Source organism: Nicotiana tabacum, chromosome 3, assembly GCF_000715075.1.
Source record: "Nicotiana tabacum cultivar K326 chromosome 3, ASM71507v2, whole genome shotgun sequence".
In the NCBI taxonomy this organism is placed as follows: Eukaryota; Viridiplantae; Streptophyta; class Magnoliopsida; order Solanales; family Solanaceae; genus Nicotiana; species Nicotiana tabacum.
In genome coordinates this window covers 72,556,715-72,569,803 of record NC_134082.1, presented here as the reverse complement: position 1 = coordinate 72,569,803, position 13,089 = coordinate 72,556,715, and the positions used below count along the sequence as shown (strand labels likewise).

At 44.3% G+C, this 13,089-nt stretch overlaps 1 protein-coding gene across 1 annotated transcript; it reads right to left on the bottom strand.

The window, feature by feature from the left end:
- Positions 1-678: 678 nt before the first annotated feature.
- On the bottom strand, positions 679-1,020 carry LOC142176449 (uncharacterized). Its single transcript, XM_075244249.1, has one exon. It carries the CDS (start codon positions 1,018-1,020, stop codon positions 679-681), a length of 342 nt encoding a protein of 113 aa, XP_075100350.1.
- Positions 1,021-13,089: the final 12,069 nt, after the last annotated feature.

Below are 13,089 nucleotides of genomic sequence, written 5' to 3'. Positions count from 1 at the left end.
GCCTATCTATAGTAGGTCTGTAGCTACTGACCTATTAACCCATTCACATGATTATTCTTAAGATTTATTCCTGCTTCTGTTCTTATGCTATCATACGGCTTTGTGAACACTGGGATGTTGACCAATAAAGTGGAAAAGCCAAAACCATAGAAGAGAAGTTTGAAATTTTAGAAAAACCCCGGATAGCAACAACAACAGCATATCCAGCGTAGTATTATAAGTGAGGTCTAGGGTGGATAGAGTATATGCAGACCTTACTCTTACCTTTAAAAAGATAGAAAAGTTGTTTCCCCAGGACTCTCAGCTCAGGAAGGGGAGAGGAGAGGAGCAATAACAAGCAAACCGATCGGTAAACCAAAGCAAAAGTACAAAAGTAGCGAAAAGTAATGCAATCAAAATACAAGACAACACCAAGTAGTAACAGAAGACTAGTGGTACCAAAAAAAAACAAGGGAGGCACCAAGTAGTGTATCAAACGGGACGGGCACATTATTCTGCTCAACCAGTGCCCCCTAAATGATTTTAGTGTTCAGGGTGCCAACTGCTTTAAATTAATCATTTTCAAGGTATATACGTATATATATACAGGATTTCGGCCAAAGTTTACGGGGTCCGGTGACCCCTCACCCATACACATGGATCCGCCTCTCTACAAACAAGGATAATACGCTCTACCAACTAACCCTTTACCTTTATTCTCAACTTCCACACCTTCATATCCATGGTCATGATCTCATTGAGCTGGAGCAACATTATATCTTGCCTAATCACCTCTCCCCAATACTTCTTCGGTCTGTCTCTACCTCTCCGATGGCCCTCCCATGCCAGCCTCTCACGCCTCCTCAACGGAGCATCATTGTTTCTCCTCTTCACATGCCCAAACCATCTAAGTCTCACCTTCTGCATCTTGTCTTCTACAGGGGCCACACCCACATTTTTCCGAATAACTTCATTTCTTATTTTATCTAACTTGGTATGCCCGCACATCCACCTCAATATTCTCATCTCCTCCACCTTCATATTTTGAACATGGGATGTCTTGACCGGCCAACACTCTACCCCATATAGCATAGTCGGTCTAACCACCGCTCTATAGAACTTACCTTTAAGTTTTGGTGGCACATTTTTATCATACAAAACATCGGAAGCGATCCTCCATTTCATCCATCCCGCCCCAATACAGTGTGTGATATCCTTGTCAATCTCCTCATTCCCTTGTATAATAGACCCAAGGTACTTGAAACTTTCTCTCTTAGGGGTGACTTGTGAATTAAGCCTCACATCTTCGTCCTCTTCCTAAGTCGCGCCACTGAACTTGCAGTCTAAGAATTCTATTTCGGTGCTGCTCAACTTGAAACCTTTAAACTTCATAGTCTATCTCCAAATCTCTAACTTCTCGTTAATGCCACAATATGTCTCGTCAATCAGTACAATGTCATATGCAAATAATATGCACCATGCCACCTGCCCTAAATTATCATGTGTCAGCGCATCGATCGCTAGGGCAAATAGAAATGGCTGAGGGCTAACCCCTGATGCATCCCTATCACAATCGGGAAATGTTACAAGTTCCTTCCAACTGCCCTCACCCGAGTCTTAACACCCTCGTACATGTCCCGAATAGCCCTAATGTATGCAACCGGAATGCCTCTAGCCTCCAAACATCTCCACGGCACCTCCATCGGCACTTTATCGTAAGCCTTCTTTAAGTCGACGAACACCATATGTAGATCCTTCTTCCTCTCTCTATACTGATCCATCAACCTCCTAACAAGGTAAATAGCTTCTGTAGTTAAACGCCCCGGCATAAATCCGAATTGGTTCTCTCAAATAGATAAAATCCTCCTCACCCTCAACTCCACCACCCTCTCCCATACTTTCAGAGTATATCTCAGTAGCTTGATACTCCGACAGTTGTTGCAATTTTGGATATCCCCTTGTTCTTATACAACAGGATCACCGTACTCCATCTCTATTCCTCGGGCATCTTTTTAATCCAAAAAATGACATTGAATAGCCCAGTTAGCCATTCTAAGCCCGCCCTACCCACGCTCTTCCAGAATTCCACCGGGATTTCATTTGGCCCTATCGCTCTCCCCCTGCTCATCTTACGCATATCCCCCTCTACCTCTGCAACTTTAATATGCCTGCAATACCTAAAGTTCTAACGGCATGATAATAGGTGAATTTAACTATAATTAGGCCCTAAATAACCACCTTCTTGTATAGTTTGGATGATAAAAGTGATAACAAAATGCTCTTATTAGTGTTTTTCATGCTTTGCAGGTTATATATGACCAGAGAAGGCTATAGAGTACTTTTGGGATCAAATATGGAGAAAAAGAGGCCGATCATAAAATTCCGTCAAGTAAACCACGCGAAACAGCTCAAGTCAGAACTGAAAGAGGACTGTCGCGGTAGAAGATGGCTGCAGACAAAGTGAGAATCAAAGAGCATGTTTGGCCGTGGTTTGACCGCGACCGCGGCAGAACCGCGGCGGAGGCGGAGAACTTCAGGGACTAAAGTGCAAAACACGGGATTTTTAGCCCAAAACCCTATTTTAAACATTAGACTTCGCCCAAGAGAGGCAGGTTTTTTTGGAGAGTACTTTGGCAAGAAGAACAAGTGTGAGAGATCACCCAAAACATCTTGGTTTCTTCTTCTCATTATTTTTCTTGCAATTTTAATCATGAATATTTTCATAGTTTGTTTACCCATAATTATGAGTAGCTAAATCTTTTGTCTAAGGTTTTGATGGAACCTATTGGGGGATGAACTTCTTGTTTATGTGAATACAAATTGCTAGTCTCAATCTTTATTTGTTCAACTTTGTGCATGTTGTAGTTAATTGACAGGATCCTCAATTATTTATGCCTATTTGGTGTGCATAACTCGGGAGAGAGTGCATATTTAGGTTATTGTTGAACAACACCACTCCCAAAGTATAAGAGGGATCTATAACTGTGGGTTTAAAGGCGGGATTAGGGATAACGAAGCCTTGAGTGCAATCTAAAGTGAACTGTGTTAATTAGAGCTAGCTAGTGTATCTCAGGAGAGTGCATTGAGTATATTACTGTGATTACTCGGGAGAGATTTACGGTAAGATGAGTGTTCATGATTGATAGAGAGGTGTTGGTCAATTTGTATGAAGCATAAACAGAAGGGATTCCATCAATAGGGGAAGTCATTACCTTAGCGTTTTCTCATTATTGTTGACAACCTTAGCATCCTTAGTTTACAGCTGTTTATTTACTTGCAATTTTAGTTATTGAAGACACCATCAACTGTGATTCAAACATTTGGGGAAATTGGTTCTCAAGAGTTTAGTGGGTCTAAAGATAGTGATTGATAGGTTAACTCTCTGTGGATTCGACTCTGGGCAGAATACTCAGGTTATATTTGCAACGTCCGCAGGGTCCTTTTTATAAGGCATAGTTGGGCGTGATCAAATTTTGGCGTCGTTGCCGGTGAGTTAACGGAATTATCAATTACCATTGATAGAAATACAAAAATTCTTAGTGTAGTCAGTTTTCTCTACACCAAATATTTGATTGAAATTTTTGACGGTTGTTGACGTGGTTGCACAGGTGTATGCCTAGAAACTCTACGAGGACTGGAGAACTACTTGAAGGACTCTCAGACCCCGAAAAAACATTCTGGGTATTGAATCGTGCCAACAAAAGACTTCAACAACCTCATCAAACACACAAACTCGAAATTGACATGGGTGACGTAGACAACGTCAACGGAAACGTCAGAGATATGGCACCTCCTGTGCCTGAGGCTGCACTATTTGACTGGGCGCAACCCACAGCTGACAATCTGGCCACTGCCATTGTTGTGCCCGCGATACAAGCTGAATCATTCCAGATCACGAACAACATGCTGCACTTGCTGCAAAACAAGGGACTATTTTCCGGGACACCATCCGAAGATCCTCAGCAGCACTTGAAGAACTTCCTGCCGATTTGCAAAACTCAAAGGCAACCCAACGTAACTCCGGAAGCAATCAGGCTGTTATTATTTCCATTCTCGGTGACAAGAGCTTCTCAGGTCTGGCTAAACTCACTCCCCATAAACTCTATAGAAACTTGGGATGAGTTAGTCAAGCAATTTCATATCAAGTTCCACCCGCCCAACAAAATAGCTCAACAAATTGATGAGATCGTGAGCTTTAAACAGAAACCAATGGAGACACTGCATGAGACATGGAGTCGGTTTAAAGGAATGTTGGTTATATGTCCACACCATGGTATTCCAGATCAGATGTTGGGACAACGGTTTTACATGAGACTGTCAGATAGCATGAAGAACATTGTAGATGCCTCAGCTGGTGGGGCATTTTTGAGCAAAACTTGGAGAGAAGGTCAGAGTCTGCTTGACAAAATGGCTCAGAATTCGGGGTGGACGACGAGGAATGCACCTATCACTCCAGTGGTGCACTCAGTGCCTTTTGACCCATCAAATTCCATGGCTGAAAATGTGGCGACCCTCTTGACACAAATGAGCATACTCACCAAAAAGGTGGAGGAATCAGGGCAGAAACAGCAAGTGCACATTGTAGATACTACCAATGGGGGCTTGTGCACATCTTGCATTAGTCAGCCAGTTGGTAATCCTTGGAATGCAGAACATGATCATCATCATCAGCACCCTAAAGACATGAACTATGTGTCAAACTATGGAGGCCAGAGACAGGGCAATCAGAACTGGGGTCAGCAAACTCAGCAGCCATACAGACCACCTCAGCCACAGTACAACGCTAGAAGCATGGGAGGTATGAGACCTTCCAACAATATGGCACCTTATCCAAGGCCACAGGGGTACAACAATCAGCAGCAAGGATATCCCCCACCTCAGCAACAACATGGTGGAAGGTAAGAAATGGGTTCACCAGACTTGAAGCAATGATGCAGCAGGTTATTGGGTCCAATGCAAAAATAAATGAAAGAGTAGATGCACATGTCGCAGCAATCAAAATATTGAAATGCAATTGGGCCAAATTTCAATGTCTCTGAACAATCGTCCTCAGGGGACATTAACTGCAGACACCTAGATTAATCCAAAAGATCATGGCCCAAAGCAGCTGATGGCGGTGAGTCTCTGTAATGGCAGGGATCTAGATGTAGGACAAGAGAGAGCTCGAGAAAATATACATGCTGAGACATTCATTCTAGTGCCCATTGAGCTGGATGAGTCTACGATACTGACTGAGGTGACAGTCCAGCCTGCTCAGGAAGAAAAGAACATTCAGTAGGAGACCGAGAAAGTAGCTGAGCCAGTTGAAGAGCCAGTAGTTGAAATAGTAGCTGATAAAGAGAAGTCCCAAGTGATTGGGAAGAAGAGACCTTTTGCACCCTTTCCACAGAGGCTGGCCAAGCATCAAAAGGAGGAGCAGTAGAAAAAGTTCTTTGAAATGCTCAAACAAATCCAAGTAAATATTCCACTGATTGAAGCTTTAAAGGAGATGCTTGGGTACGCAAAAATGATAAAGGACTTGATGTCCCGGAAATTTGATTTTCAAGACTTGGCTACGGTTACACTTACTCAGACCTGTAGTGCAGTGGTGATGAGACCTATTGCTGAAAAGCTGTCTGATCCAGGTAGCTTTACAATTCCATGCACTATTGGGAATTTCGCCTTTGCTAAGGCGCTCTGTGATTTAGGGGCCAGCATTAATCTTATGTCCCTGGCTATCTATAAGAGGTTGGGCATTGGGAGAGCTAGACCCACCTCCATGTTGTTGCAGCTGGCCGACAGGACTGTGAAGCGTCCATTCGGTATCCTTGATGATGTGCTTATTCAGGTGGGGAAATTTGTGTTCCCTGCAGATTTTGTGATCTTGGATTGCAAAGTGGATGAAGAGATTCCTATAATCTTAGGAAGACCATTCTTGGCCACGAGGAGAGCTCTGATTGACTATGAGACTGGGGAGCTCAAAATGAGACTCAATGATGAGGAAATAACATTCAATGTGCAGAAGTCTATGAGGCGACCAAGCGAGTTCGCCAATTGCTCTCTTATTGATGACGTGGATGTAATTGTAGAGTCCGATGATGAGGTGTTGACAATTGAGGACCCCCTTGCTGCATGTTTGATGAACTTAGATGAAGTGAATGGTGAGGATTTGGTGGAATGGGTGTTGGCATTGGAAGCTAGAGGGTTCTGGGAGAGAAATCTAGAGTTTGAGCCCTTGCACTTAGAAAAGAGAGAAACTCCTCCAGCTAAGCCATCCATTGAAGAACCACCAAAGCTGGAGTTAAAGCCATTGCCAGCCCACCTTAGGTATGAATTTCTGGGACCTGACTCCACATTACCTGTTATTATCTCATCTAGTTTGTTAGATGTGCAGGTTCAAAAACTTTTACAGGTACTAAAGGAGTGCAAAACTGCCATGGGGTGGACCATGGCAGACATTAGGGGGATCAGCCCCGCCTACTGCATGCACAAGAGTCTGTTGGAAGAGGGGCACAAACCTTCTAGGGAACATTAGAGGAGGCTGAACCCCAACATAAAGGAAGTGGTGAAGAAGGAGGTGATAAAGTGGTTGGATGCGGGAATTATTTTCCCAATCTCTAACAGCAGCTGGGTGAGCCCAGTGCAATGTGTTCCTAAAAAGGGTGGCATGACGGTTGTGACAAATGACAACAATGAATTGATCTCAAAAAGAACTGTCACAAGCTGGAGAATTTGTATGGACTATCGAAAGTTGAATCTAGCCACCCGGAAAGACCACTTCCCACTTCCCTTCATTGATCAGATGTTGGACAGATTGGCAGGGAGGTCACACTTCTGTTTTTTGGATGGGTACTCAGGGTACAATCAGATCTCCATTGCACCGTAGGACAGAGAGAAGACCTCATTCACATGCCCGTATGGCATTTATGCCTTTAGACGGATGCCCTTTGGCCTATGCAATGCACCTGCCACATCCCAACGGTGCATGATGGCCATATTCACTGACATGGTTGAGGACATAATAGAGGTGTTCATGGATGACTTCTCAGTAGTGGGGAATTCATTTGATGAGTGCCTGATAAATCTGACGCGTGTGCTGAAACGGTGCATCGAGACTAACTTGGTTCTGAACTGGGAGAAGTGTCATTTCATGGTACAAGAAGGCATAGTCTTGGGGCACCGGGTGTCAAGCAAGGGAATAGAGGTGTATTGCACAAAAGTTGATGTAATAGCAAAGCTGCCTCCACCAACATCAATCAAAGCCATCAGAAGCTTCCTTGGACATGCCGGTTTTTACCGGAGGTTCATAAAAGACTTCTCCAAAATCGCCAACCCTCTCTGTAAGCTGTTAGAAAAAGATCACCCATTTTTGTTTTCTGATGATTGCATGGTAGCATTTGAGGAGTTGAAAAAGAGACTGGTCACAGCACCCATCATTGTTGCCCCCAGCTGGGAGCAATCGTTCAAACTAATATGTGATTCCAGTGACTATGCAGTGGGAGCAGTGCTGGGCCAGCGGAAAGACAAACTGATGCACCCAATCTACTATGCTAGTAGAACGCTGAGTGGAGCCCAATTGAACTACACTGTGACTAAAAAGGAGATATTGGCTGTAGTGTTCGCGTTTGACAAGTTCTGATCCTACCTGATAGGGTACAAGGTAATTATATATACTGACCATGCAGCTCTCAGGTACTTAATAGAAAAGAAAGAATCTAAGCCACGCCCGATTCGTTGGGTGTTGCTATTGCAAGAGTTCGATCTTGAGATTCGTGACCGTAAGGGCACTGAGAATCAAGTCGCTGATCATCTATCACGACTTGAGGGAGCTGAAAATGTAGTTGAGGTTGAGGAAATACTGGAAACTTTTCCAGACAAGCAGCTGCTCGCCACCACTCATCAGGAAGTGCCATGGTATGCAGACTTTGCTAATTATCTGGCCAGTGGTATAGTTCCTCACGACTTTTCATCGGTCCAAAGGAAAAGATTTTTTCGTGAAAGCCGCCAGTATTACTAGGATGAACCTTATCTGTTTAGAATATGCCTTGATAATATGATCTGGAGATGTGTCCCCGAGATAGAGCAATTTTCTGTTTTGCAGGCTTGTCACGCATCGGCGTATGGTGGACACTTTGGAGGGGTTAGGACAGCGGCAAAGGTGCTAGAGGCTGGATTCTTCTGGTCGACAGTGTTTAAAGATGCGCACCTATAGGTGAAGGGCTGCAATGAATGTCAGCGGACCGGGAACATTTCCCGACGCCACGAGATGCCCATGAACCCAATTCAAGAGGTGGAAGTGTTTGACGTCTGGGGGATTGACTTCATGGGTCCCTTCGTCAGCTCCTATGGAAATAAGTACATTATTGTTGTTGTAGACTATGTGTCCAAATAGGTGGAAGCTGCGGCGTTACCCACCAATGATGCAAAAGTGGTGGTGGGATTTCTAAAGAAGAACATATTCACCCGCTTTGAGACACCACGAGCAATTATCAGTGATGGAGGCACTCATTTCTGCAACAGGGACTTTGAAAAGTTGCTTGCTAAGTACGATGTGTGCCACAAGGTGGCTACTCCTTACCACCCGCAAACTAGTGGACATGTTGAAGTGTCCAACAGAGAAATCAAGAGTGTGTTAACCAAAACTGTGAACGCCACAAGAACTGATTGGGCGAGGAAGCTAGATGATGCACTCTGGGCTTACAGAACTGCCTTCAAAACTCCAATTGGTATGTCACCATACAAGTTGGTGTTTGGGAAGGCCTGCCACCTGCCAGTGGAACTTGAACATAAAGCGTGTTGGGCATTGAAACAGCTGAACTTAAATATGGAAGCTGCGGTCACTTCAAGAGTCAATGAATTGCATGAGCTCGAGGAGTTCAGATATCTTGCTTTTGAGAGCACAAAATTGTACAAGGAGAGAATGAAGAGGCTACACGACCAGAACATTGTTGAGAGAAACTTCAAACCCGGGGATATGGTATTGCTATACAACTCAAGACTACGTCTGTTCCCAGGTAAACTTAAGTCACGATGGTCTGGACCATTTTGAGTAGTTGAAGTTTTCCCTTCAGGAGCTGTTGAGATTGCCATAGAGAATGACTCTCGTACATTCAGAGTCAATGGTCAAAGATTGAAGCTATATGTGGGCATGAGCGAGAAAAAAGGAGTGTCTGAGCTGCACCTGACTGAACCACAGAGGTCGAGCGAGCCTTAAATGCACTCATCCTCCATCGTGCCGCGACGTGAAATTAGGCGCTGCGTGGGAGGCAACCCACGAAATTGTTGTAAGTGTAACACATTATATATTAAAAAAAATCAAACAACTGCCCAGACCACGGTTCCACCGCGACCGCGGTCAGACCGCGGTCAGAGACCCCCTCTGAACTTCGTTCACCGTGATCGCGGTAGAACCGCGGTGGGAACCCCTATCTGAACTTCGTCTACCACGGTTCAACCGTGACCGCCCGTCTGGCCCAGGTATGCAGAATTGTTTTTTTTCAGGTATGCAGAAATTTTTTAATTCACCCCCCCCTTTCTAATTCACCTAACCCTGCACCCACCCCAACACAATTATTCCCCCTCCCTATTCAGAAACAGAACGCCCCCCCCCCCCCCCCAAAATAAAACCCAAATCCTCTCTTCTCTTTCTCTCTCAAATCCCTCCCTCACTCCCAAAAACCGCCATTGTCATCTTCTCCACACCTCCTCTCACCACTACCCACCCCTTCCAACCTTCATCAAGTAAGTGTTCTCTTTTTTTTGATTCTATTTCTTCTTATAATTAGTGTAATTTAGTTTAAACTAGTTTAGTTAAACCCTAGGTAGGAATAGTGTAGATTTTCTTTCAATTTTTGCTTCTTCTCTGTTTTTATTGTTGTATTTACTACTTGTGGATTTGTTTGGTGCTAAAATGGTTGGGTATTTCTTATACTTCGATTATGGGGGTTGTTTAGATGATTTGGAGGCCTAGAAATAATTTTTGCGGCGTAGTTTGGTGGAGGGCCCTTTTTGGCCGAAAATTTGGGGCTTGTGGTGCTATTTTGAGGCATTTTGTGCCTATCCTAGGTTGTGGTGGTGTTGTATTTGGTGAATGGTGGTGTTATATTAAACGTGAATCACTTGAGGGAGTAAGTGTGGGGTGTTGTATGCCAGAATTTGTAAGAAAGTTGTGGGGCCATTGTGGAGGTTGTAACCTGGAACACCTCACTTGTTGGGGGTTTGGCATTGTGTATGAATGGAATAAATGGGGGATATTATTTGGTGCCATCGGGTGGTGAAGTCTGAGTAACCATCCGGCTGGCACATGTAGGATATATTTGATGGCTCTCTTGTATTCTTTGCAGGTCTTATGGCTCGTAAGAAGCAAAAGAGATCGGCAGGCACATCCCAACAGCCTACATATAATGCCTCAAGGTTTGAATTAGAATTGGCAGAGGGCGACTTTCATGCCAAGGCCTCAAAGAGCTTCATCCCTGAGATTCCGATTGATAGGGCAGCCCTCTGTGCAGAAAAGGAGGAGATGTATGAGGAAATCCGGCGGAGGGAGGTTGTAACCTGGAACACCTCACTTGTTGGGGGTTTGGCATTGTGTATGAATGGAATAAATGGGGGATATTATTTGGTGCCATCGGGTGGTGAAGTCTGAGTAACCATCCGGCTGGCACATGTAGGATATATTTGATGGCTCTCTTGTATTCTTTGCAGGTCTTATGGCTCGTAAGAAGCAAAAGAGATCGGCAGGCACATCCCAACAGCCTACATATAATGCCTCAAGGTTTGAATTAGAATTGGCAGAGGGCGACTTTCATGCCAAGGCCTCAAAGAGCTTCATCCCTGAGATTCCGATTGATAGGGCAGCCCTCTGTGCAGAAAAGGAGGAGATGTATGAGGAAATCCGGCGGAGGGAAATGGAGTTCTTATTTGATGAACCTGAAACAGTGAACAGGATACTTGTAAGAGAGTTCTACGCGAACTGCCCATCACATACGTTGCGGGAGGTGACTGTGCGGGGCAAATGGGTAGATGCCTCAGTTGAAACTATTCAACAGGTGTTGCGGCTGCCTCGGTTTACTGGTGACGTCGACTATTACCAGGACGCACCAGGAGTCACTTGGGATATTATGACTGATGCACTCTGCGCAGGGGGGCAACCAATCTGGATACGTGACCATATCACCCTGAACTCCAATTCATTCACCCATTTGGCTAAGTATTGGCTCACTGTCATTTGCAACCGGTTCTTACCCCAGGAAGCACGACTGACGTGAACTTCCAAAGAGCCCTCTTGACATAGTGCTTCATCACAAAGAAAGATTTTGATGCGGCAAAACTTATTGGTGATGAAATGATCATACGGTCCCCGCTGAGGTCAAAGGGATTCTACTTCCCCTCCCTGGTGACTACATTGTGCCTGTTGAAGAATGTCCCCACCAATCCTACTGATGGAGAGTTTCCCCCTAAAGCAGCTTTCAAAGCTTCGGGCATCAGAGTGGGCAGGGGTGCATGCACCACCATTCAGATCGATGATGAAGATGATGACCCGGTTCCCATGGCACCATCCAGGAGATCCTATGACAGTGTCGGACCCTTTCGGCGCCCCCATGCTGGGGTAGGCTTATCCAGATCACAGTTCACCCAGCCTATGTTGCGTACTATGGAGGAAGAGGTCACGGATCTTCGCACCTCGGTGGAGGGCCTACACACGCGAATGGATACCATGTCTCAGCGGCAGGCCAGGTCTGAGAGCCGGTTTATGTCCTGGTTCTGTGCTTTGGGGAGAGCTTGCCATGTGGACCCCAACACCGTCTCCGACTCTGATTGAGGCTCAGGGAAGTCTTCTTACCCTTCTGCTCGTTATTTTTTAAATGACATGGGGACATGCCATAATATTTAAGTGTGGGGTGGGAGACTTGCTCGGGTAATGTATTGTAGTGTATATAGACATGGTGTATGTTGTAGTATTTGATTGGTGTTGTTGTGAATAATTGACTGTACTCACATTAGAAGTAACTGACTTGGCCCAACGACGGACACTTGTCGACGGGTCTCTTGAGGGTCAAAGTCGGATTTAAAAAAAATGTAGAGGACTCTTCCTGAGGACGGACCACTTGGACAGTACTCTTGAGGGAAGTAGTCCATGTAGTTTCTTTATTTTATTTTATTTTTTCTTTTTTAGGTAGTGTAGTAATTTTTCCTTAGTTTTTCTTTTGACCACAGTTCTTTTCCAAGGCCTTTCCTTGAACCGGGTTAGGTAGATTTTTCGTTTGTAGTTTTAGGACCAAAATGGGTGAAGGCTAGAATGCAATCCTTGATGTACACACCTGAGAATAACAAAAACGAACATGAGGGTGCGACGTCTAGGCTCATTTGTAGACTCGTAAATCTATGCCTTAATTTTGCACATCCTGTCTTGCTTGAACGCTCGTATGAGTGTGTTGATAAACTGATTCGGAATGAGTTACATGCCAAGTGTGTATGAGCTATTACTTGTATTCTGTGCTTGCATGTGATACTTAGAACTTGCCCTGTGTGTTTGCAAAGCGAAATAGAAGTTGTTTGGTTTTAGAGATGATTGAGGCATTTCTTTGTGTAGCCTGTATATTTCTGAATCCACCTGTATATATTGCCATAGTTAACCCCTTTGAGCCTGAAACATGTTCTTTGATAACCCTATAATGACCTATATCCCTGTGTTTGAATAGTTTGATTGTTTGAACCTGTACCTCCTAGAAGCACTTGAATTACTAAAGAACATACAAAAGTCAAAGTGTGGGGTGGTAAGGAAGTAGGAAAAAGGGGAATCAGGAAAGAAATACTTGAATGGTGCAATGGATTTGTAAAAGTCTCAAAAAAAACAGTTGCACCTAAAGAAAAGTGGGGGTCACCTATGAACTAAAATGTGGAAGAACGAGTGGTCTGAGCATGGAAATTGAAATAAAAGGAAGTGTGTATTAAAAGTGCTTAGGGAGGTTAGTCACTATATCCAAATATATCCTACATGTCCCTTAGCCTACATTACAACCAAATAAATACCTATTGATCTTTGACTGAATAGCTCGATTATTAGAGTACTACACTAGGGGCAAGCTTATGGTGTGTCTGTGTGGCATGTGAATGTTCTTTGCTGAGAGT